We start from the raw sequence: 27,840 nt of genomic DNA, 5'->3' as shown, positions 1-27,840 counted from the left end.
AGATACTATTATCTATTTTACCACGTCGTCTAATATAGTTCTTATATTTATTCAAAACATTTTATCCACTATTAATATTAAAGCTTATTCGAGCTAGCATAAAACATATCTTTTGAAGTTAATAATTTTTCAGAGGTGGGAAATAATCTGCATCTTCCTTTTCAAGCACTTAAGTAATGTAAAAATCATCGAAGATAATAATTTTGGGCTTCTTTAAAAAAAGTATAATATTAAAACAATTTTTGTCATAGCAAAGCAGTTTGTGGATAAAAAATTTGTTGCAATGAAGTTAAATCTCTTTAAAGGGAATGATTTATCCACCGTTTATCCTGAAAATATTTATTTCCTTCATTTAGTTTTTCAGTTGTAATTTTATTTTCAATTTTTCATCAACAAATAAATTATAGGTTAGTGAATGGTCTAGACTTTAGAGCCTATGGAGCTTAACGGCCTAAAATGAGGCTAACAAGAGGGCTACCATTTCCATCCATTAATTATCATTAATTAGTAATAACTAATGTGCGTAAAATAGAGGAATTTGTGTAGCTCGAATTGTTGATTATATAAATTTTCACCTTATTAATGAAATAAAAGTTCGATTTTCCACCTCGTAATCTCCTTTTCAATTTTCCCTACCCCCAATTTCGAAAAGAAAAATAAAATTATGTGTTTAAAATAAAAATTAAAGTTGATTGATGATACAAAATGATGTGTTTACATGATAATAATGTAGGGTTATGCACAAATTAAGTTACTTAATTTGTGCATTACATATTTTTGTGTATAATTTAATGTTAATATTGTTCCGTATCTCCAACAAAATATTATATTATCTAATTCTGAGATTAATTGTTTATATTTATCTATATACCTCAATCAAATAATATATATTGCATCTTATAGTATGAGATTTTATGATTCTGTCTATCCTCCAACCAAACACCCCTTAGTTGAGCAGAAGTAATTTGCATTACACAGCACTTACTTGGTCAACTCTTCTATCTCCTTATATATTAGTTCTCAATTCTCTTAGAATTATTCGATCAAAAACAAAACAAATAATGGCTTATTCTGACCAAATTAGCCTCAACAAAAGTATAAGCCATGCCAATTCCACATCCATATTCAGTCAGGCCCGCCGTAAATTATCATTTCGACGAAAGAAGTTACCGGTAATTCAGCTCGGAGCTGGAGGGAAGAAGCACCGGCGAAGATTCCTTCTATTGAGGATTTTCCGACGAGTCCGAATATTAAAGGGGCTGAAATTGCACTACTCAAATATGGCGAAGAAAATAAAAGAATTTTATTGGTCAGCGGTAAATGACATATTGGAAGGGAACGAAGCAGTTGATACATTTCATCGAGGGTTTGTATTGCAGAGCTCTTTTGCTATTCCAATGTTGGGCCTTACCCCGAATGCTTTTTCAAATCGTAGTGTTATTTGATAAAAGTTAAGTATCTTTCAAAAATAATCTATCTACTTCCGTAAGGTAGGGATAAGATCCACATACATTTTATTTTCTAAATCGCACCTTTGGGGACTATATTGGCAATATATGTTGTTGAAATTAAGATGTTTTGCTTTGCTTACCAAATTATAAATATATTAATTTGTTTATAATTTTTTTAGTGCCAATTGATGAATTATTTGCAATGTTCATGAGATCATATGCAAACATATACTTGAACTATTTTTGCTTTTATTTATTGGGTTTGTTATGAGCGCTTTCGTCACTATCGAATGTGTTAAAATTGATGATCTAGAATAGTTATCCCTAGAACAAGAAGACAAATAATAGTCGATAAGAATATTTCATAAGATTTTAATCAGTATTTTAATATCCAATATATTAATATCTAACCAATAAGATTAACACCAAATGGAATATGCAATAATTAACTATAAAACGTGACAAGTATGAAACTGCTCAAGGACAGACGTTAGACGACAAATCGCAATATCCCAATCTAAAATGTTATAGTAATTGCAAATGTTAGACGAAAATCTAATGATTAATTTGTATGAGTGAGGTTTATAAGAACAAACATTAGATAAATTTAACATTTACAGAAAGGTAATTTGGTAATAAAGACAATATTTGCACGTAAAAATAAAAATAAAATAGCACCTATGAAGGAACATTTGCGTAAATCAGCCCAAAGAAAGTTTGGGATATTAGTTGCCGATGGTCCCATTTGACAAGGTGTGCACTGGATTTTAAGGGTTTGGGCTTGAAGCCCACTGTTAAATTTTGAAAAAACAACTTACAAAAAGGGAAAACTACCTATCTAGACATACTTAACTACCACATATACATAATTTATCTCTCCTTTAAAAATATTACATAGATTACCACTTTAAAAAAAATATACCATATTTTAAAAAAAATTAAATCAGATACACAATCCCTTTAAAAATGATAATGTATAATTATCTTAAAATTACATCTCCTCAATTAGCATGACACTAACAATTCAAATTAATTTCTCTCTATTCTTTTCAGCCGTTTCCCTCCCCAATTCCAAAACAGATACCTCACGTATCCCACCATTACTACAATTACAAAATTACAATGGTTTATGATTTCGTTATTTTAGAAAAACTTGTTAGAGTTAATTTGCAAAGGTTCTATAAATCCGTTTGGATTGTTAATTATTCATCAATTAATTCTTTAATTAAGGAGATTATTTACACCCCTTTAATTCAAAGTAATAAATCGTGTATCTCGACTTGTAAAACCGATGGATACATGTATCTCGCGAGTAATGATACATGTATCTCAAGGCCGAAAAATTAGAAAATTTAAGATACAAATGAAGGAATAAGGAATTGATGAAGAAGATGAAGTTTATAATTATAAAATTATTATGATTTATAAAATTGTTAGATACGCAAGGATCCTGTAAATGGGTTGTTAATTATTTATCAATTAATCCTTTAATTAAGGAAATAAGTTACACCCCTTTAATTTAAAGTGATAAATTGTGTATCTCAACTTTTAAAACCGATGGATACATGTATCTCCCGAGTAATGATACTCCTCTAATTATGGAAATCAGTTACAACTAATTAATATAAACAAATAAAATATGTATCTCAATTTTAAATTCGGCGGATACATGTATCTCTCAATATGAAAATAAATTTGCCATACTTTTATAGTGTATCTCGAACAACTAAACGACCTGAAAATAATGTAGAACATATACATGAGAAAAATGTCTACAGATTTTATATTGTGTATCTCGTAAAAATATCATGTATCTCGAATTTGGGTAGCATATATGATTAGTAGATTGTTGTAGTTTGCATTATCTCTCAAAATTATTCCATCAATTCTATAGTTTTCATAATCAATTTCAGATACCCATGAACCGGAATGCCTCAACAATACTGTGATATTCGCCATAATAAAAAAAAATCGAAAATTTAAAGGTTGAAAAGAATCTTAATTTGATTAAGAAGATGAAGAACTTCAGAAAATAATTTGATATATAAATCGTTGATGATGAAATGGAGCCATGAATTACGTTATGGTTGTTATATCTCCCATAACTTACTCCTTCAATTAAGGGATTATCTCCCACGATTAATTCAAATTAATTAAGGAACGTGTATCCTATCTTTTAAAACATGGATCCCTCCTTTAAATTTTAATAGAGTCATGTATCTTAAGAATTATTACCCGTGTATCTTAGGAATAAAAAGTGGTATAGGAAGTAATATTGAAAACTAACGGAATTCCTAGTAATTGGGATGTAAAGTAGTGGGATATACGTAGTTTACCCTTACAAAAATGGGTCTATACTATAATAATAATATGAATTTTCCAACTGATTTCTTTTTGAAAACTAATTAGTGCATGAAAATTCGTTGAAACATAATCACTTATCATATACAATTAATCATCCCATAATATATAGTTTTATGAATTTCGAAGTTACACAAATAAAAAAGGTCAAAAGTACACAAAATCTGTGATTGTTTTTCAATTTTACAAGTCCAAAAATGGCTATCTGAGAATTTTTCTCTTATGCATGTCTATTGCCACGGTCACGTCAATACAAAAGCAGTTAATTTAAACAATTTTCCTTCAATAGTTGTCCCTCTAGCTACTCCTCTACTAAATCCTTGATGATTTGGTATGCGAGATAAGGATCATAATTTTGCAACAAAATATGAGATTATTTTATTTCATATTTGATTATTGACCATTAATTAGTCCTGCAATATTTAATCTCACCATTTGTACTTATCTATACCATATATAGAAGTGAAATAGCTAAATCCATGAGATATATAATTCAATTCATAAGATATTCTTATCTATCTCATCTCTCATACCATATAACAAATAGTCACTGATCAGCAAAATATAGTAAAAAAATGGATTACGTAAAACCATTTGTGGTATTTAAAATATCAAACTTTCTCAACAACTACTTTAACATTAACGAAATTAGGCCTCTTTATATTCCTTTAATAATATCTAGTGGTTTAAAACTACAGAAAAAAAAACGTGGTAGCACTATCTTTTTGGTGGCTATCTATAGATAATGTGTCCTCTAGCTAGTCCTAGACTCTGCTTTTTTAAGAAATACTCCAAAAACTAATTATAACTCCCACAAGACACAAGTGCTTTTTTTATTTCTATATTTCTCGATTTACTGGCAAATTCTTTATTTGGTAGTAGCTTTTATGTTCTGAACTACTGAGTCTATAGGTAAACTAGTATTTGAATAACTCAAAAGCAAGAACTCAACAACTTACGTATATGCATTTTAAAAAATATACTATTCATTGTTTGTTTGTTTTTCATTTTAATTACTTGGATTTAATGCACTTTAGCCGAGGGTCTTTCGGAAACAACATGTCTATTTCTACGAAGTAGTAATAACATATACGTACACTATACCCTCTCAAGACGATATATAGTGAGATTTTAATGGGTTTTTTTTGTTATTATTGTCGTTGTTGTATACTATTTATATAATATGGTTGTTCGGCCTCAGCCCCTAGTCTAGCTAATATCTAGACTCTAGTAGATATAAGCCTATGTGACTACAACATACTATATTTTAAATTTTCATGACAAGAAGAAATAAACAAGAGAAAATTACTGAAAATTTGCATAAATCTGACACTTTGTGGGATATTGTTTTATTTTTTTATTTTTTTTTATAAAAGCTTTTGATGCAGCAATACTGACACGTGTTATCAACCTAGTCAGACTTGTAAATTACTCCACGTGAAACATATACTTGTAATTAATAGTCCACAAATGATGCCAAACTTTTGAACTTCACGCAAATTTAAGAAATGTTGACAAATTAAACACTACCCTATTTATGAATTTGTTTGAAAATAAAAACCAAACCAGAGGCTTGCATTGCTGAGATTCTGTTGGCGATTAAATAAGGAACATGTCTCATGCGAGAATGTCAACATTTTGCTCATGAATTAATCTTAAAAATCATCTTACTTAGTGATCCAAGATTGTGATAGTCATGTGCTAAAAGTCTTGCCATTTTAACTAAGCAAAAATGTATTGCTCAAATTTATGTATTATTAAACAAAATATTAAAACTTAAATGGTTACACACAAATAATTTGTCCGTGCAAGTATACTTAGATGAATGATTGATTAAAAAGATTTTCATATGGTGTAGTCATCTATCAAATTTTTTTTTTTTTTTTGTATATAATATTATTATTTAATATATAGAAAATAGTGTATTTTGCCGTCCTGCCGGATGTAACTTTCCCTTGATTAAATGGGAATTGGCCTCGTCCAAATTTTGTAATGGGACTGTGCCGTTTTCTTATGGGCCGTAGAACTGCAATTCATAAGGAAGGACAGTGGGCCATTTTGAAGTTTTATCAATTATTGTCCTTTTTTATTTTTTTATTTTTCACTTATTCATGTTGGAGCATAATTAAATTTAGATTCATAATTAAAAAAAAAAAAACTTAAATTAGGGAGTAAAAGAATCTATAATAAAAACAATTTTATATCAACTAGGTTTTGAATCCAAAATTTCTATTAAGAATAAAAAAATACTTACTATTCCATCGTAATCAAACTTCGTTATCAATCATGTTTTAATTCTAGTACTAATAGCTATTCCGGCACGTATATAGAGAAAGCTGTGATTCTCACACGTTGCATATTCCATTAAAAAGAAGACAAATGCATGTGTGGTCTTTCTTCATTCCGTTACTGGCCACTATATGATTATCCATCTACAGCAAAAACATATTTGGTGATAATAAAAATAAAATTAGTGTTAACATTTATTAACACAAAAATGGATAGCGATAATTGACTTAATATCATTATATTTAAAGTTACTAAAACGTACAGACGATTTATATAAAATGTTGGTGTTATAAATACTACTATTTAAAAGTTTTTCGTTATCTTAAATTAGTGATATCACTCAGAAATTTAGATAAGCGATTCACAAAGATGTTCAAAATAATATATCTAAAAGTTTTTTTTTATCTTAAAAAGGTTCAACAATTTATATACATATCTATTAAGAAAGAAATTATCCTTTTTCTATTTAGATGTTATAGTTTTTCAATAGGGAAATTCAATTGAAACCTCCATTTCCTCGGTAATTGGGTAAGGAAATAATACAATATGAAATTTGGTACATAAGAACTATGTGGATATTAAACGGAAGAATATGGAAACAATTCAAAAAGAAAAAAGGTAGTAGTTGCTCTATGTAGATAGGTTACCAACTCTAGGAAAACTACGAGTTGTGAGAGTTTAATTAATATATTCACAATATATGTTCATTATAAAAATAAATAAATTGATACGTACTTTATTATATTGCATATGGTTGACATTTCGTTCATAGTATACGCAATATTAATGTATTTTATATTGCATTTTCAATACAATTAATTCTAGATTTTCATATGGAATAACTTATGTGTGATTAGTATATATAATAAATTATACTTAATTATTAGTTTTTGAATATGTAATCCTTTTATAATTTTATAATTTGTTCTTGCTTTATCAAGGTATCAAAACTTTTGGACCAGTGCACTTACCCTCCATTTCCTTTGGTTCCCATTTTGTGATACTCGGAGGGCACCGGAGAGGAACTGCTTCCAAACTTTTGAAGGGTTAACCGTTTTTGACACCCTATCATAGAATAAGAAGTTTTATATTTGAAAAATATTGAGAATATAAGTAAGTTTTATAAATTAGTGAAATGTTCTAAAGTCGTGCGGGTCTAGATTTAGAGTGGGTAATTTTTTTAGCGGATTCGGCTATTAGAGATGGTATTAGAGTCAATTATGTGTCAGCCTTGTTGATGTGGCCATAGTTCAACTGAATTTATGCTAATCTCGACAAGGAAACCTTAGTGCTGATTCTAGACAAATTTCATGGGGTGAGATAAACCTTAACAAGGACGTTAAGTTTAGAAGAGGGGTCTATATGACACCCCAACTTAGAATTTAAAGTCCACATAAGCAAAACACAAGAAAAAAGTTCAATATATAAATACATGTCTTACAAATTAGTAATGTGTTTTATAATCATACGAGTCTTGACTCAAAAAGAATAATATCACTAACAGACTAGACCATTACACACGATTAGAGTGGAGTCAAGATTTAGTAGTCAATTTTCATAAACTCGGAGGACAAATTTAGCTGCCGAAATTGCTGCCTCTCACCAACCGTTTTAACTTTCCGACCCATGCGAAATGTGAACACAATAATCATCTTTTCCTTAATTTGTTTTCGCTTGAAATTCATCTTCCTTTGATTTTTCTAATATCCCATGCCCACAGACCACAGGAAAAATGAAACAAAATAATAATAATAATTTAGACTGATGTTGTAATTCTTTAGACCTATCTTTCTACGTGATATAATATTTCGACTTTAGAGCATATATGTACCTCAAATAATAACCTTTTGGGTCAATCATCCAAAATTCATTTATTTTGAAAATTATTTATTGAAAAAGTATTTTAGAAAGCAGTAAACTTGTATTTGACTAATTAATTTTTAAAAAAAAAATTGGCAAAATAATAACTTGACTCTATCTAAGCATATTTAACGAAAGTCACTAAATTAATAAGTTGAATGACTTTTTAATTACGAAAAAATTGACTCAATTATGTTGCCGACAAACTTTCATTTGATATACTTCCTCCGTCCCTAATTACTTGTCCACTCGTTCTAAAATTGCCGTCATTGTTTGGTCCAAACCCATCAAATTATAAGTGGTTGAAAATGATAATGTAGTCTATGTCAAAATTCTGCCTTTTCTATTCTTTGTTTTAATTTTCTTATTTCAACTATTTTCCCTCTTCGTCAGCTTGTTCAAATCTTACTAAAAAAAATTAATAATTATTATTCATTTACATAAATACCTTCCAACCTATTTAGTAGGAAAATGATTTGAAGGATATCAAGGGTATTTTTGTCTTAATCATTGTTTTTACACATAATTAATTCTAGCTTATACTATTAATCCGACATTAATTACTAACCCTATTATAATTTTCTCCTTTTTTTCCCTCTCTCTTAAGGGCTGCATTATAAGACTCCTAGTCCATAAAATAATAAAATATTGATGTAGGTTTAATCACTTAGACAAACACCTTATCCAATTTTTGCGATGGAATTTCTTGTTCATTAGTTCTTTAATTATTTGGCACCTTCGAAGAAAGTGTAATCGTGTCTTTTTTGAATAGTTGTAGGAGTAAATATGACATTTTGATTTGATTTTTCACTAGTAGACATATTACTTGTCAATGCTTAACAACTACTACGTACTATGACGGTATGACCCTAAGTATGAAATTAGAGAATCCAAGTCAAATTAAAACAAGAGAAAAATAGTTATTGTTTTAAACATTCGTTAGACCAACATCCCATATTTTTCAATTGGAAATATCAAACTTATTATTCTATTTTTCAAATATCACTACGATAAACTTTAATTTAATATTCATTAAGTTCCTAGCTAATACATACTGTATACAGTATATATAAAAATTGAAAAAAAAAAACTGATTTAACGACAGAAACAGTATACAGTATTTTTTTTTCCCCTTTGGTTGCTTTTATAATGAACAAAAACAGAATCAGAAGAAGCGATATTCTTAGCCATATTGTTCTTCATAACTTTGGGTGAGTAAATTGAAGTTAATCGTATCATGATTATTTATAAATCTAGGGCTCTTTCTTCTGGGAGTACTGAAGTTCGAATCTACAATCTTGATAACAATGAAACGGTTGTTAATGACAGATTTACAGAATTAACGGTGAAGAATAAGGGTTTTCAGAATGCTGATGTGGCATGCAACCTTTAATTGGAGAAGAAGAACGGTTTTCAGAATCCTTAATTGGCATGCAACCTTTAATTGATAATTTCATCTTTTCTAGATAATATCAATTCCCTATGACTAGCTAGGCAGAATCCTTAATTGGGCATTCAACCTTTAATTTATTTTTTCATCTTTTCTAGATAATATTAAGTATAAATTATAGGAACCACATATACTAAATAACATCTTATCCCTTCTAGTTTTCTATTTACCAAAAATCCATTAAAAATGATGGTTGTGGGATACATAGCTTTGTGCATGGGATACATTAGGTTTGATACATTCACATAGCGAGATACATAGCGTTGTGCACGGGATACATGCGGGATACATAGGTAAATAAGAGATTTTTGAAAATTTTGAAATAAGTAGGAATAAATGGATATTAAAGTAAGTAAAGGAGTGTAGTTAAGTAATTTCTCCTAATATTAATTCCCTATGAATGCACGCTTTATTTGATCATTTATCTTTTAAAAAAATAATTACTAACATTTATTTTATATTACTAATTATGTTATATTACTAATTATTAATCCCTATGTCTCTAATTACTTGTCCACTTTTGAATTGTCACACCTATTAAGAAAGTAATTATTGACATAGTGAGTTTATCATTTTACCCCTATTAATTATGAAGCAGGATGAATTAAAATTTTAAGATTTTCAAAAATTCTACCTTTTTCAAAGTAATTAATTGAGGGTATAATAGGTAAAATTATTTTGTCTTTTCTTAATTTGTCAAAATGGACAAATAATTAGGGACAACTATAAAAAGAAAAGTGAACAAATAATTATGGACAGAGAGGGAGTAATTAATAGAATTATAGGATGTACTATAGTATCTTATACATATATAGGGATTATTTTTTTCTTATTGTATAAATTTCCAAATATGAAATTTACAACCTTAAAATTTAACTATGATTAATCATCTAGTATTATAACAGGTCAAGATTAGTTAATAGGGATTAATTTTTCCTTATTTTTTCATTGGGAAAATTGAGCATTATATAACAAGCTTTTAATTCAAAATAAATGTTATAGTTACAGTTTCATTTAATTCCAATTCGCAGCAAACTTCTTGCCATTCGCCTCTTTCCCCCCCTTTCTGGAATCTCGCTCGCCACTCTCCTCTTTTTCAGTCATCTCTCCCTCGCCTCTCTTACTTTATACAAACGCAAATATATAGTTTGTGTTTGTATAAAGCGAGAGACGTATATACAAATACAAATACATATTTCTCCGTCCTATACACATATAATCATACAAATAGAAATATTTCCCTGTCTAGTTCTCTTTTGCCTTTAATTCTCTCTCTTCGTTATATATAAACACAAATTATACAAATACAATGTATAATTTGTATTTGTATAAAACGAGAGAGAGAGATTTGATATACAAATACAAATATTTTAACTCGATTCAATTGTAGACGAATTCAAATTTTATGCAAATATACAAACACAACCGATATACATATACAATTCACCTCTCCCCACTTTCTTCCCTCTCTCGCTCGCCTCTTTCATCTCTCTCCCAATCTCGCCCGTCACTCTAGCCTAACACAGAGAACATATACATATACATATACAAACACAATTTTCATAGACACAGACGAATTAGCGCCCAATTTGTACAAATCATCACGATTTATACAAATCAGATGTTTCATAGCAAACATAATTTGGCTATAGAACGCAAATAGCAAAATTGTAGCTATAGAGCATTTTTATGATTTTTATCTTTGTTATTCCTATAATTGACTCATTAATTATCACCTATATTCATAGATTTTCCGTACTCTAGCATGGATATAGAGTTTGATTAAGTTATTCCCGTGTCATTTAAAGGATATCTATATGTAAACTTAGTCAATATAAGGAATTTATAATCTTAAAAATAAAATAAACTTATTATCTAGTATAACAAGTAAATGAGACGTGTAAAATAAGATACATTTACTATCTAGTATAAATTACAAAATATGAAATTTATAATCTTAAAAATAAGATTGATTTTAGCTATACAAGTAAAATGATGTGTAAAATAAGGTAGGTTCATTATCTAGTATAAATTTTAAAATATGAAGTTTATAATATTGAAAATATAATAGGTTAATTATCTAGTATAAAAGTAAGAAAAAAAAAGATGTGTATAATAAGATAGGTTCATTATTTAGTATAAATTTCCAAATATGAAATTTACAACCTTTGAAAATTATATATTGAGTGTGGAATTAAGTCCATTCCGTGTTCGTTAGGAATTAGAATGTCAAAAGTGGCACTATGAGTTATCGATTTTGCCTAAATGGCGGCACACATTAAGATATGTTCTTCAAGAGAATTCCAGCACGCCATTATTTGCTAAAAGAGAATGTTACTGATCTACATGTATTTAACATTAAATAAATTACGTGTCATTCTTATATAATTGTCCTCAATTTTTACTTATATATATGGTCAATAATGTCCCCTTCCTTTTTTGGTCCATCACGTCAAGTGAGTTGTAAAAGCTTTTGAGTTGATACTCATAAAAAATGCAAATTATTAATTGCAATAGGGCAGTAATATAATATACATTGCCATTCACATGCACATGCACTTGCAGTGTGATAAATCAAATATGTGTGTCACGGCTTGCAATAGTTTAACGGACCCAAGAATTTGAATCTACGACTTCGAATAATATTGAACGAATTTTGTGATTACACAAGAAGTTTCCGTGTAAGGAATTCAATAATATGACTTATTTGCGTATTATAATTTTTCTACCAAGACTCTAAAAGAGGCTGGATTGAAGTTATCCAACATTAGTTGTTTTATGATTAAAATGGTACTATTTCTTGAAACATATAAACATTCTCTTTTGTACAGTGAATATAGTTGAAGACTTAGAAAACTTTATTTGTCTCAACTCTCTGTTTCACTACACTTACCACACTACATACTACAATATTTTCCACAGTTCTCTTCTTTTTTGACATATATACACTTCACAAAGGAAGAAACACTACTATTTATAGGTGAAGAAGTCTTCCACATAATCAATGTGTAGAATGAGGGGTAGTAATATAGTGTAGGTAGATAAATGTAATGGATGTTAAATGAGTTACAAGAAACAAATGACTATGAGAGTTAGCAGAACTAATGGACATATAAGTTACAAGACGCATATACACTTAATATTTTATTTTAACAATAAAATATTTATACACTAACAAAATATAATAGAGAAGTTGAATAAAGAAAATTGAAAAAATAGTAAAAATAAAAGATATAATAATTTTACTTTTAATATAATTGAATAAGTAATATATGATTGCGGAATCTGCGGAACTATATTCTTTGGGTCTCATAAGCCCCAATAAAATCTAGAGTATCATTAAATAAGAGGACATTGAAATTCCTATTATTATTTATTATATTGTTACAATTTTTCTATATTCAAGTATGATTTTTGGAATATTCCAATAATTTCTTGTTAAGATATCAAAATTTGATTATATTAAAGGAAGAAAAACGTTTAATGGTTTGTTTCAAATGACATTAGCTCACAAATTTCAACTAAAAATGGATTACAAAGAATTGTTAGTATGTTTTGTCTTTGAAATTGAAAAAAAATCATTATTATTTTTGAAATATATGGTGAATCTATATTAAGTTGATAATCTAATTCTAAATTGAAAGTTGATATGAGTTTTTACTACATATGTGAATAAAATACAAGGCCATATTGAGATCAGATTAATCCTACACATCTATTTTTGTACTTTTATGTTTAATATGTGACTTTAGATCAACTTACCTATATATATTATGAAAATATGATATATTTTACTAATTAACAAAACATATGATAGCTAATTTTGTAGAACTTTAAAGTACGTGACATATATAATCTTTCAAAGAAAAAAATAATTATATTATCTAATATTTCTTCTAATAGGTTTACATTCCTAGTAAATACACACACGTACAAATTATTTTTATTCTATTGCCACAAATTATAACTTCCGAATTTATATGTAGAAGACTAGAATAATGGAAATTGTTCATCCACATGGACAACTTTTCACCCTTGGAATCAATTTTTTTTAGTAATCTTATTATGTCCTTCTCGATAAGATAGCAGATCTATTAGCTTTTTTGAATACTATAATTATACTATTATATAGTGGATGGACCCGAAATACAATAAAGTAATAGACTATTCAAAATCTCAATGAATGACTAACAGACAACCATGTCATAAAAACCACATTCACCAAGATAAAAATCTTTGGGACAAACGTTGGTGCAGCATTTTTTTAATCACCAACACTTTGACTGTCATTTTGGAGAAAGAAATATACTGAGAAATAGTCCCCCCAAAAGAAAAATAATTAATTATTTTAATTAAATAAAAAGGATCAAATTTGTTCATGTTTTACAGAAATGGAGCTACTTTTCTCGCTAGTTGACTTTTTGATGTAAAATTATTCCAATCTTTAGAAGAAGAAAAAAGGAAAAATTCTTTTGGTCAAAATGCTATTTTATCTATATTTTTTTTAAAATTTTTTAACATTTTTATCATTTTAACTTTAATATGTTTTAACTAAAAAATGAAAAAAAAAATCAGTTTATTTTAAAATAAAAAATATATTATAATTTTTTAAATTTCTGGCCATTTAGCACTATTCGAAAAAAATAATTATTTTTTTGCATTTGACTCTTAACAAAGCTTCAACATGGATTTTATCGATTTATGTATTGAGTTAATATATAATAATAATTGATGAATGGACAGTCAAATATTGATATACAACAATAATTGAGTAGACAATTAAATATTGATAAATATTTAATAAAATTCTCAATAAATTTTCAAAATTTGTGAAAAAGTATTTAATTTATGTAAATCTAAAATTGAAATAGAAGTATTAATTGACAAAGAATATACAAAGGGAGACAAAATAAAATACTGTACTTAATTTACAAACTCATAAATTTTGGATATTTTCAAAAACAATAGTGGAGGAAAGAGAAATTATGTTTCTTCCCGCTTTCTCGTTGGCTTCAAGTAGCGGCGAGCGCGTCTTTTCCTGTGAAACTCACAACTCGGTCTGACTAAATTCCACCATGTGTAAAGTTTGCACTAAAATGAAACCCACTTTACATTATTATTGTTAAGACCGGACCCCAGCAAAAAAATAAAAATAAATGAAGAAGGTGACATCAAGGATTAAATCCGAAACAACTAATTATATAAAAATAGTTTCAATCCACTGCACCATATTTTTCTATGATATGATCAACCACTATTCATGTGAAGGAAATCAAAAACGTGTGGACGGTGAATCATAAATTTTTATTCAACTTATATCTCTTTCTATATATACCATCTCATTCTTTTCACTATGCTCAAAAAATAAACATTTCTAACTAATAAATCCTTCATTTTTTTTCCTCTCTCCCAATTCATTTGTAAGAGAAAGGAAAAAAAAACCCAGAAGAAGCACCATATATTGCAACGTAAATTAAAGAAAGAAAATTATTAATGGCACTTGCTAAAGAAATTATGGGTATTTCCCTGCTGGAGAAATCATCATCATTTATGAACTCATCATCAATGGCACTTTTTAATCCCAATAATTATCACAAAGAAAATCATCTTTGGTTCAACCAGCAGTTTCAAGGAAGGAGGAATTTAAGTAGAAGAAAAGCGTTCAGACAGAGTACTATGGCAGCTATAAGTGAAAATTTGATCAAAGTTGTGCCTGAAAAAGCAGTGAAATTCAAAGTGAGAGCTGTAGTTACAGTGAGGAACAAGAACAAGGAAGATCTGAAGGAGACAATTGTGAAGCATCTTGATGCTTTCACCGACAAAATCGGGAGGAATGTCACGTTAGAGCTCATCAGCACTGACATGGATCCAAGTAAGTCAAGGTCTTAACTAATGATCCGAAAGGCCTCTCATTAAAATTTAATTTCTGACTCTATTTTCTTCAGATACAAAAGGACCGAAGAAGAGCAACCAAGCAGTGTTAAAGGACTGGTCTAAGAAATCGAACTTGAAAACAGAGCGAGTAAATTACACAGCAGAATTCATTGTGGACTCGAATTTCGGAAATCCAGGCGCGATCACAGTGACGAACAAGCACCAGCAAGAGTTCTTTCTGGAGAGTATTACTATTGAGGGCTTTGCATGTGGTCCAGTTCATTTCCCCTGTAATTCATGGGTTCAACCCAAAAAAGATCATCCTGGAAAAAGAATATTCTTCTCTAATCAGGTATACTTCCTTATTTTCTTTTACTACTTTAATTTTTAAATAAAATTATCATCATATTAGTGACGACAAATTAATCATCTGATATGACTTGCCCAGTAGTAATTAATTTATTCATTTTATTCAATTCAATGTTTGAATTTTCAGTTTCGTTGACATAATGCTTTCCGTGTGGAAAATAGGAAAGTAGTCTTAGTTTGAATTAGTACCGTATTTGAAATTTGAATTGATCAAAAAGAATTTTTTAAATATTAGATTTTACCAACATAATACGGTAACTAACAACTTTATGACTATTTTAGGAAAATAAATTTGATTATTCTAAACTGGTTATATAGTTTAATTAATAAAAGGAGCAAAGAGAATATTTAGAAATAAAATAGAAGACATTAAAAAAAAAAAAAGAAAAAAAAAAGCAACACCATCACGAGTTAAATGCATTATACACGTAATGTCTTTTTATATGGCCCCCAATGTTGATGTTGCTTATCTTCATGTTTCTATAGATTTAAAGTTTATGAATTATACAACGACTTTAACTTAATATTATACGTAATAATAATTGAATTCACATATATAACAAAAACAAACTAAAATTAATATAAATTATTATTAATATATATATATATGATGTGATCGAAATCAAACTAAAATTAATATACATTATTTTTGCAGCCATATCTACCGGATGAAACACCAGCAGGACTCAAATCATTAAGAGAGAGGGAGCTAAGAGATTTAAGAGGCGATGGAAAAGGCGTCAGAAAATTATCTGATAGAATATATGATTATGACATCTATAATGATCTTGGAAATCCAGATAAAGGCATTGATTTTGCTCGTCCTAAACTTGGAGGAGACGACAATGTTCCTTACCCGAGACGTTGTCGTTCTGGTCGTGTTCCTACAGACACAGGTTAGCTAATTAGTTACACTGTCAGTGTAGATAATTAGTTAAATTTGTGATTCAGTTAGCTTACGATTGTTGTCTTATGATTAATATTTTGTAGATATAAGTGCGGAGAGTCGTGTGGAGAAGCCAAATCCGACGTATGTTCCGAGAGATGAACAATTTGAGGAGTCTAAAATGAATACATTCTCAACTTCCAGGCTTAAAGCAGTGCTCCATAACTTAATTCCATCTCTAATGGCCAGCATTTCTTCTAACAATCACGATTTCAAAGGATTTTCAGATATCGATAGCCTTTATAGCAAAGGGCTACTTTTGAAGCTTGGTCTTCAGGACGAAGTCTTAAAAAAGCTTCCATTGCCTAAGGTTGTTAGCAGTATCAAAGAAGGAGATCTGCTCAAATACGACACGCCAAAGATACTATCAAGTAATTAGTCCCTAACCTGTTGCTAAATAGGATTAATGACTGATTAAAACCTATTGTGCAATTCTTTTAACTAGTGGTGAATGCTTAATTAACAAATGTCAATATTGTGTACATTGCAGAGGACAAATTTGCCTGGTTACGAGATGATGAATTTGCTCGACAAGCAATAGCAGGAGTGAACCCGGTATCCATCGAAAAACTTCAGGTTTTTCCACCAGTAAGCAAGCTTAATCCTGAAATCTATGGCCCTCAAGAATCCGCCCTCAAGGAGGCGCACATTCTTGGTCATCTAAATGGCATGACTGTTCAAGAGGTAATTAAACACAATTTGATTTCACTTATACGAACGATACAAATTATTTTACATTATCAGTGTATTTTAACTTACTGTCTTACTAATTAAAAATGTTCATTTCCTAATGTGACAGGCTTTGGATGCAAATAAGCTTTTCATTGTGGATCATCATGATGTATACCTTCCATTTCTCGATCGGATTAATGCACTTGATGGCCGCAAAGCATATGCAACACGCACCATTTTTTTCTTGTCTGATGTTGGCACCCTTAAGCCCATTGCCATTGAACTTAGCCTCCCCCAAACTGGTCCAAGTTCGCGATCCAAACGTGTTGTCACACCACCTGTTTGTGCCACTGGTAACTGGACGTGGCAGATCGCTAAAGCACACGTCTGTGCTAATGATGCTGGAGTTCACCAACTCGTCAACCACTGGTAAGTAATTAACCTGAAAAATGAGTTGATGCAGAAAAAACAGAGAATTTTACCTTTATTTAGTACTTATAATTTTCTGGATGATTTTATTAACTGATTTTGGTCATGTAGGTTGCGTACACATGCATGCTTGGAACCATTTATATTGGCAGCACATAGGCAATTAAGCGCGATGCATCCGATTTATAAGCTTTTGGATCCACATATGAGATACACTCTAGAAATTAACGGCTTGGCTCGCCAGAGCTTGCTCAATGCTGATGGTGTCATCGAGGCTTGCTTTACTCCTGGTCGCTACTGCATGGAGATCAGTGCTGCTGCCTACAAGAATTGGCGCTTCGATTTAGAAGGCCTTCCAGCTGACCTCATCCGAAGGTATAATTTCCGCTATAGTCAATAAGGATTTAAGTTATATACACGGGAAAAAAATTATATTGTCACAGTGTCACTGTAATTTAACGGATTCCAGCGCATTAATTACCTTCAAATTTAATTTCTTTTTAGTTTGTAGTATTATTGTGTGTGAAAGTGGGAAATCTAAACAAAATTTGGTCTTATTTAAAAATGCAGAGGGATAGCAGTACCGGACTCAACACAACCTCATGGGCTGAAACTTCTAATTGAGGACTATCCTTATGCTGCAGATGGGCTTATGATATGGGGCGCAATCGAGGGCTGGGTTCGTGATTACGTAAACCAGTACTACCCATCCTCGGCCCAAGTTTGCAGTGACAGGGAGCTGCAAGCTTGGTATGCCGAGACTATTAATGTGGGCCACGTTGAGCTCCGCAATGAGGATTGGTGGCCCACATTAGCTGCTCCAGAGGACCTCATTTCCATCCTCACCACCCTCATCTGGCTGGCTTCAGCGCAACACGCTGCACTGAATTTCGGGCAGTACCCTTACGGTGGCTACGTCCCAAACCGGCCACCACTCATGCGTCGATTAATCCCTGACGAGAACGATCCCGAGTACGCGGTGTTCCTAGCTGATCCACAAAAATATTTCTTCTCAGCTTTACCAAGTTTGTTACAAGCAACAAAGTTCATGGCCGTGGTTGACACATTATCGACACATTCCCCGGACGAAGAATACTTGGGGGAAAGACATCAACCGTCTACTTGGACCGGAGATGCAGAGATTGTTGAAGCGTTCTACAAATTTTCCGCGGAAATAGGGAGAATTGAGAAGGAGATAGATGAAAGAAATGCCGATACGAAACTAAAAAATAGGTGTGGTGCTGGTGTGTTACCATATGAACTATTGGCACCAAGTTCAGGCCCTGGAGTAACATGTAGAGGTGTTCCAAATAGTGTATCAATATGAGTAATTATAAGTACATATATATAACCAATGTTTATAAAGTCCATAAATAGGGTGGACTAGTGAGTCTTCTCTGCATATATGTAATATCAAGATGTATGTTTGTATCTACAGCTAGATTTTTGTAAGAACATTAATTAAATTAAATAATTAGCTACTAATACTAGCTTAAGTCCATCTACCACATACTCAATTTTTTTTTCAAGACCGTACCTTTCGTTCCCACTAGTGCAGTAAATGCAACATCCAACTGTGTTCACGGTCCAGATGTGCGGTTCAAAGCGTGTGGGAATGTTACAATATCTCACATTCACCTTTTATGATATTGGACTATATGCATCTCATGAGTTAACTTTTGAAGTTGAGTTAGTTTCATGATCTAATTTACATAATAAATAATGGTGTCTTACTGATTTGTGATCGTAGTGACGTTAATCTAAAAGTCATCATTATAGCACTTGGACTAAAACCAATACTACTAAAATCTATCATGACTTCCCACAATAATGTTTGTCAGCTTCATCTACTTTTTTTGCCACTACATTTTCCACTAAAACAATTCTTACTTTTTAGAAATTGCAGTTGATTTTACAGAGCCTAGCTATTGTCGCCTTCAATTTTCTTTTAATAATTCTGATGTCCTAGAAGCTTACTCAATAATTCCACCAGATATATGTTAATTAGCTCCCACCAGTAAAGGTACCAAATAACGTATGACTCCCACCAACTCAAATTTTGGACAATATTATCTATCAAGACTTAGACCGATAAGAAGAAAGCTTTTCTCCCAAATTAAGACTGTGATCTTCAAGTTTACACCTACTTCTTTAGCCACTAAATTACGCTTTTAGATGCTTGGACAGCTTGGCCCCAAATTGTCTTGTTATTAAACGTGTACTGGTTGTTTGAAATTCACATATATAAGAATAGAACGTAAGGTAGCCTAACTTGTGAAATTGAACCATCAACAAGAAGTATGTACTTGTACTAGTGTTGTGCCCACATTAGTTGTTTAAAGAATTAGAGTTTGTTTGACGTTGTTATTGGAAGTCCAAAAATACTTATTTTGATTTTAAAAAAGGGCAAACTACATAAATCCCACTAGTTTAGGTCCTAATTACTAAGATTCCCTATAGTTTCAAATATTACTTCCTCTACCATATTTTATACTTCGGATACATGAGTTTGAATCTGTGAGATACATGAATCTGTCAAATTTTAAAATCGAGATACGTATTTTATTTGTTTAAATTAATTGATTGTAACTGATTTCCTTAATTAGAGGAGTAATTGATGATTTTTAGAATATATGAGCAATTAATTCTGGAAATTAAATTAATCAAATCTCTTAATATAGGGCAAATTAAGGAGTGTATTTATATTTAATTAATTTCATTTATTATTCTTTGAAATAATAAATTCATTAATATTATTATTAATAAAAAACAAAACATGTATATCTTGATCATGTGATTTGATTAATTTCATTTTATTACTCTTAAAATAATAAATAAATTAATTTGATGTATCTATTATCAATAGATGATGTATCCTACAAACTAAAAACTTAGATACATGCGTATCATACAAGTACATTCATATGTATAATATAAGTATCTAGTATTAATTTCGTGTATTTGCTATATGTGTCTATTATTAATTTTATGTATCTATTTATATGATCTAATTTTAATTTCATGTATCTTTCATATGTATCTAGTATTAATTTGATGTATCAAGTATCAATTTCATACATTATATTCAAAAATGTGTATCTCGGATACATAGTAAGTTGTAAGCATATACATAAATTATGTGTATCTAAATATGGAATGTAATTGAAACAATCGAATTTAGGAACAACTCACGATGTTAGAGTATCTGTCTTATCACTAAAAAAAAAAAAAGTAAAAAATTTCAAAATTCTTCCTTTTTTTAGCATCTACATTGTTGCATATCTAATGATGTATTTATTATGTTAAGTAAAGTTTGGCGTAACTCTTCCCTCTTGATTGAGTCGTTCCTATACTTAGATCTATTCTCAGCTTGAATGTTAACGGATGAAGAGTCAGTCCCTACAATGAAAAACTCATGAGTGAAAATAATAAATAGAAGTTGTTTGATTTAGTATAATATTGTTAATGTGTAGTACCTTTAACAAGAATCATCTGATTTTGAGAATGACCAGCCATTAGAGTATTTGAGAGACAACAGAATCAAAAAATAGAAAACCTAATTTGTAGAACTTTTTTAAAATTGAATGTCAAAACATTATGAACTTTAACTCAGATACAAAACCAAGATACATGAGAATAATAAAATAATAGAAACAAACAGATATGTATAATGTTGATTTGAACATGCAAATATGTATTGAGAGGATGAAGGAAGAAAAAGGGAGAAGATGGAGGAAGAATGAAGGTTAGTGGACGTGGGGTGGGGAACGGCATGTGTGATTTATGTGATAAAAAAATTGAGTTGTTAATGTGGACCATTAATTAAGGAGATTAAATTTAAGATAATTATTCAATACCATATTTAAGGGATTTGTGTATCTAATTAAATCTTTTAAAATATATGGTATAAATATTAAAAATGGTAGTATATGCAATTATTTTAAACTAGAGGTAAATATAGTATATATGGTAGTGATGCATGTATAGTTAGGTAGTTTTTCCTTTAAAAAAAAGGGAAAATTACAAGAATATACTATTTAAGACTTTAGTTAACAATATATACATATACTCTTTTTTATTACAAAAACTAAGTTTTTAATTACAAACATAACAAATATTTAATTTTTATTTGTTAAAAATATATTTGGTATCCGTATCTATTACCTTTTTTAGGGGAGGTTATGTGCTAATTTTATGGGATTGATAATTATTGTTTACTTTTTTTTTATTTTTTCAACCACAGTTTTACTCTTTTACGTTACTTTGTTTTCCTATATATTGATTTTCTCTCTCTTAATTTTTTATCCAATCAAATCATATTATTAATGGAAGCCTTCTCTCACATTTTTACCATTATTTTAATCTAGGTAAAAAACATGTAGGTTTCATCAAGTATGCATAGTGTTTTCACAATTATAACTGCATCGTAGTTTCACCAAATATGCAACCATGTAATATATAAACATACATATATAACCATCATTTTACCAATAATTATTACTATTTTATACCTTTTAAATATACTACTATATATCAATAGATATTGCATAAATATTTTTAAAATCTTTATTACTGTAATAGGCTGAACAATAGTTTTTCACCATGTTTGTTATTGTATCCGATAGCAACAATTGCATGACTATAAGGAATTTCATCATGTTGAAATCTATATATCAACTAGATATTGCATAAATATTTTTGAAAATACTTTATTACTGTAGTATGCTGAACAATAGTTTTCACCATGTTTGTTATTGTATCCGATAGCAACAATTGCATGACTATAAGGAATTTCATCATGTTGAAAATCTATATATCAATAGATATTGCATAAATATTTTGAAAATCTTTATTACTGTAGTATGCTGAACAATAGTTTTCACCATGTTTGTTATTGTCTCCAATAGCAACAATTGCATGACTATAAGGAACTTCATCATGTTGAAAATTTTCACAACTACATATGTCATAAACGTTTTAGCACGATCTGTAAATATATGAAGATATTATTAATATAATTACCACAAAATTTCATATACAAAGTTCAATTTAACCATTACAAAGTCTTATTCATCAATATATACTCAAATATACATAAAACAACTCGGTGTATCTAAAGTTGATTCTTTGGTGTATTTTTCAAAACTATGAATCTTCAATGGTGGGAACGGATCAGTCACAACATATATGAGTTCCAACTCAAAAACGATCATGTCCACACCTAATTGAGAAGCAGTAGTATTAATCAAGTCTTGGTAATTGGTGTCCATATCATATCACTAACTCAATCTTGAAATTCAGATACTTTCCTGCGACATTACAAATATTTGTTAGTCAAAATTAAAAAAAATTGGTGGCAAATAACAAAAATAACTCATTAACAACATATGTCTAATACACCAATATAAATTGGACCAAAAAATACACCAACACATACATCAGGCTATTAGCTTGGTGTCAGTTCGAAGCAACAAATATACCATCATATGTACCAGATCACATACCAATCCAATTTTTCAAATTGATACATACATTAGGCTATTAGTTTGGTGTCTGTTCGTAGCAACAAATATACCATCATATGTACCAGATCACATACCAATCCAAATTTTTCAATATTATATTTTATTAGAATACCACCAATCAACATATGAACCTTTTTTCTAAATATTATATTATATACACCAACTTAATAACTATAATACGGACAATAATGTAACATACTTTCGAACCAAATCATATGAAACCTAAACTTTAATATAAAAACAAATTGACACTTCAGTTTACAACCAAATCATATGTAGTTATTGTAATTAAACCAAAATTTCAAGGATCCAGAACATAAACCAAATTAGATTAATTCAATTTCACCAAAATAGACAAACTAAACCAAACGAATCTCTCAAAAAGTACAAAATAGATATTTGTGATAAATCATATATAACCACGTAATAAAACACCATACGAACTATTTTATACAATTACCTGATGAGTCCCATCGTCCGTTGTGTTGAATTAGAATTGAAAAATTATTGGTATTCATTTTTCGATAGTTGTTCTTATCAGAGAAGGGGAGTTTTTGTTTGGTAGGAAACCTCTATTGGAAGATAATATATAACAAATTTGAATAAATAAGGAAGGTAAAATAATTGGAGAAATTTATGGGAATAGTGATAAGCGTGGCTGATTTGGAAATCTTTTTTTTATTTATTTAAATTCTACTTTTGAAAAAAATAATATTGCTATATGAATGAAAAAAAAGTATTGCTATTTTGGTGTAAATACGGTTCTTAATTTGTATACTAAAAAAATCGGCTCAAAATAAATTTATATTTTTTTCAAAAAATTAGGTATTTGTCAAATCTGTAAGACTATTTTTAAATGGAAACAATCATTTTTCTGTTGTTGCAAAGAAGCTACAAATTTCTGCTTCTAAAAAAAAACATAAGCAGAAAATTATTATTTTTCAAGACTAAAATATCACTTCCATATATGTATATTTATCAATATATCTTTTATTAATTAATTAACATATCTCATATGTTTGGATAAGTATCATATAATAATTTTATTTTTTATTTTTATATAATAAATTTTATTTTTTATTTTACATTTATGTATTATTATTTTATTTATTATTTTATGTATTATTTTTTAGAATTAGAAAAAAAAATAACAACAATATTTTTGAAAGATTAGAAAAAAGGAAAAAAATAATTAAAGATTTTAACCCTACAAAAAAATGTATAATATTGATTGAAAATTTGAATATGAATATTTTAATTTAATAAAATAAAAATTTAATTTAATTTTTTTAATAGATGTTTAAACTAGTTTCTCTCTATAAAATAATCTTAATAGTAAAAATACATTAATACTTGCCCTCATAATTTGACTCTCAAAAGTATTTTAAAAAAAAGATTAGTGAAACACAATTTGCTTATAAAAACACTTTTCAAATGAATTAGCCAAACACAAATTGTGTTTTTTTTTTTCTTTTCAAAAGCACTGAAAAGCTATTTTTAAAAAAGTACTTCTGAAAATAAGCAATTTTCAACAGCAATGCCAAACAAGCTCTTAATCAGAATCAGTTGCAAAATTAAGTTGTTATATTAATTTAATTAATATTTTGAAGGCACTGTGTTATTTTTTTTTTCCTTTTTCTTTTCTCTTTCACAGTTGGATGGTTGTTAGAGCAGTCCCACTATATTGAGAGTGGTTAAGGCTCAAATTGCAAGGAACTTTCTTTGTTTATTAAAGGAAAAATGAATATTAAAGTGGTACAGTCTGAAATGAAGATTCAAAAAGAAAAAAAAGGACTTTATTATTAGATTCATTTTTATATTTCATTATTGGGTTGTTACAGTCTGAAATGGAACATGTTACAAAACAGACAAAAGTAGGGTGATCTTATCAAAAATTGTTGGTCTTTAATTTATTTATTTTTAGAGCTTTAAATGATTAAAAATTAGCTGAAAGTTCCCCTAACGAAAAATTGCAAGACAAAACAAAATTTGCAAGGAATAAGTTTAGTTAAAAACATGCCCCAGACATAAGTTCTGTAACAAAAATTATGCCGAAAACAAAGGAGTTTAATTATGCCCAAGTTAATATTTCAAAAGCTCACTCAATTTAGGTCTTTATTTCAATAAAATTACTTAATCAAATTTATCACAAAAAAATTAATATATCAAAATAAATTATATTTTATGCTAGGTAAATATAAAATTCATAAATAAATAAAATTAAAGAAAACTCAACAAAATAATTTTTAGGGGTAAATTATAAAATTTTCACAGTCATCGAAAAATATTTATATATTTGAAAAATTAGAATTGATATTCATGTGTAAGAAATTAAAATGTGAAAAAGAATTTAGGAGAATTCATAAATAAATGCACAAGATTTTTAGCATCAATACTTTTGTTTGGGCAATATTCAATCGAAAAAAACACTTGGTGCTCTAAAAGATGTTGTTACAATATTGAATTTGATAAATACTCATTAAGGTACGGTTCAAATTTCATAAAAGATATTCTATGCCATCTGAATTTTAGACCATAATATAATTTTCGCTAAGTGAAAATTTTATAATTGACATATATAAGATTAATTATAACTAGTTATGACATATTTTTCGATTCCAAATTTTCAAATATACTGAAAATTTGATTGAGGAGATGAAATGAATGGTGTTAGGTTTTTTTTAATAATAAATTAAGTTGAGTGTTATAATGATATAAAAATCTAAATTGAGTGATTTTATTGATATAAAAACAAAGTTGATTGATATTTTGAAATATTAACTCTCTATACCCAAAACATAGTAAATTCTCATAATTGACTGACATTTTAAAATATTAACTCTCTATATCAAAAAGTGTGTACAATAACTTGAATCAGAAATATATAACTCGATTATAGTGCTATGATTTTCTTTTTCTGAAAAAAAAAAAAGGGTCTGGTTGTTAGAAACAGAAACAATTTGTTAATTTTAAAATCACCGTTCCTATTTTGTGTATTATTTAGACCTAAGGTTCACGTCAATAATTATATTTAAAGAATGAAGGGTCACTAGTCAAAGTCAAGTTAAATTTCATTCCAAGTCTCATAGAATTTAGCAGAAGGTGCATCATGTACAAAACTTGGAATACTAGTGACCTTCGGTTACACATTTCTATTCTAAGTCAAAATATAGAAATTTACAACTCATTACTTATTCATTTCCTGGTTCATTACTCTTTTCGATTTATTTTATGTGATTATACTTGATTAAGCGATAAAATAGAAAGAAAAAAAAAAGACTTAAAATTTAATTTCTCCTTCTCAGTTTATGTGACACTTTTAGAATTTCGAGATTCAAATAAACCTATCTTTGATCGTAAATTTTTCATATATATTTTGAATTATCAATTATTGTAACTTATAATACTTTTTATGTAGTTTACAAATATATAAATTTTATTTTTAAAAAAATTGAAGATTAGATATGCATAAATTTCTGGTCAAACTTAAATTGTTTAACTCTAAAAAAACGTAAAGTGACACATAAATTAAAACAAAGAGGGAATATGATTTTTTAAAATATGATGTTATCACTTCACAAATTTATTTTCTTAAACATTTATAAAATATAAGATTTGTGTGACTATTTCACTCAGAGTGCCTCATAAAGCAACTATCACAATTTTAAAAAATTGCCTTTATTTGAATCAGATTTGTCCAACATCCATCTATACTCTTTTCCAATGAATTTCAAATTAGTGGACTGTGGGGTACCTTTTGTTTTGTTTTGTATTTTTGGAAAAAGGGGTCATTCACACAAATATTCTCTATTTCGGATGGTGTTTAGATTTCCTCTTTGAAATATCTGATCTTTAATTCTTATTTTTCCATATTTTAAATAACAAATAAACTTTTCCATATTTTTCCATATTTCCATATAGCATAAATGTATAACTTAATTACTATAAAACTTATTCCGAACAAATTAGGTTATATAATTCCTATGCAACTTATGCCACATAACTTTAGTCCTATAAAACTTATGTAGAGCGAGATAAAAATTTTTTAAATATATGCCGAGTAAATAATGTTATATAGATAAGGATATTTTGATCTATAAATTTTCATCAAAAGAGGTCAAAATCTGAAAATCATCATAATTGAAAGTAAAAGTAAAAAATCACCATATTCAAAAGTAAAAATTAAAAATTATACCAAAACAGGAAAGCCAAAACATTAAAAAAAAAAAAATGGAAATAGGGAAAGGGATTACAATATGAAGAAGCAAACCTTCAGCAACTAAATGAAGTTTCAAATAGCCAACCTATAGAGCTATTAAAATATTCCGCCAAAAGAAAATACTATCTCTCTTTTTTTTTTTTTTGTGGGCTAGCTTATGTTATTTTCCAAGTTGTTTCACATCCTGTTGGAAGGTAGTAAGGAAGAAATAAAAAGAAGTTTGTTGGAAGACCAAAGGCAACTAAAACAAAGTTTCCAAGGAAATTATTAGACATTTTTTTTCTACTGAAGTCCACTCTCCACATTAATAAATAACAGGAAATGATCGGTCACAGATAATAAAGTAGTAAAAAATAAAGTATATACTAAATTTATATTGACTCATTAAATTATTT

At 28.8% G+C, this 27,840-nt stretch overlaps 2 protein-coding genes across 2 annotated transcripts; both read left to right on the top strand.

The window, feature by feature from the left end:
* The first annotated feature begins 960 nt into the window (after nt 1-960).
* LOC102578607 (uncharacterized) lies at nt 961-1,563 on the top strand. The gene has a single exon (XM_006343062.2). The coding sequence runs from the start codon at nt 1,062-1,064 to the stop codon at nt 1,443-1,445; it is 384 nt and encodes a 127-aa protein (XP_006343124.1). The 5' UTR covers nt 961-1,061; the 3' UTR covers nt 1,446-1,563.
* Nucleotides 1,564-14,780: 13,217 nt separating this feature from the next.
* LOC102597498 (linoleate 13S-lipoxygenase 3-1, chloroplastic-like) lies at nt 14,781-19,161 on the top strand. The gene is given in 8 exon segments (NM_001288186.1): nt 14,781-15,283; nt 15,357-15,637; nt 16,310-16,550; nt 16,645-16,971; nt 17,091-17,284; nt 17,400-17,701; nt 17,813-18,076; nt 18,272-19,161. Coding segments are annotated over 8 exon segments (2,745 nt in total). The 5' UTR covers nt 14,781-14,904; the 3' UTR covers nt 19,029-19,161.
* Nucleotides 19,162-27,840: the final 8,679 nt, after the last annotated feature.

This window comes from Solanum tuberosum, unplaced genomic scaffold, assembly GCF_000226075.1.
Source record: "Solanum tuberosum cultivar DM 1-3 516 R44 unplaced genomic scaffold, SolTub_3.0 scf00040, whole genome shotgun sequence".
Lineage (NCBI taxonomy): Eukaryota > Viridiplantae > Streptophyta > Magnoliopsida > Solanales > Solanaceae > Solanum > Solanum tuberosum.
Note: the sequence above shows the minus strand (reverse complement) of the source record. Positions and strands in the feature narration are given on the sequence as shown.

Excerpts from the sequence above, each read along its gene's own strand:
- LOC102578607 (XM_006343062.2), top strand. The coding sequence starts at position 1,062 with ATGGCTTATTCTGACCAAATTAGCCTCAACAAAAGTATAAGCCATGCC.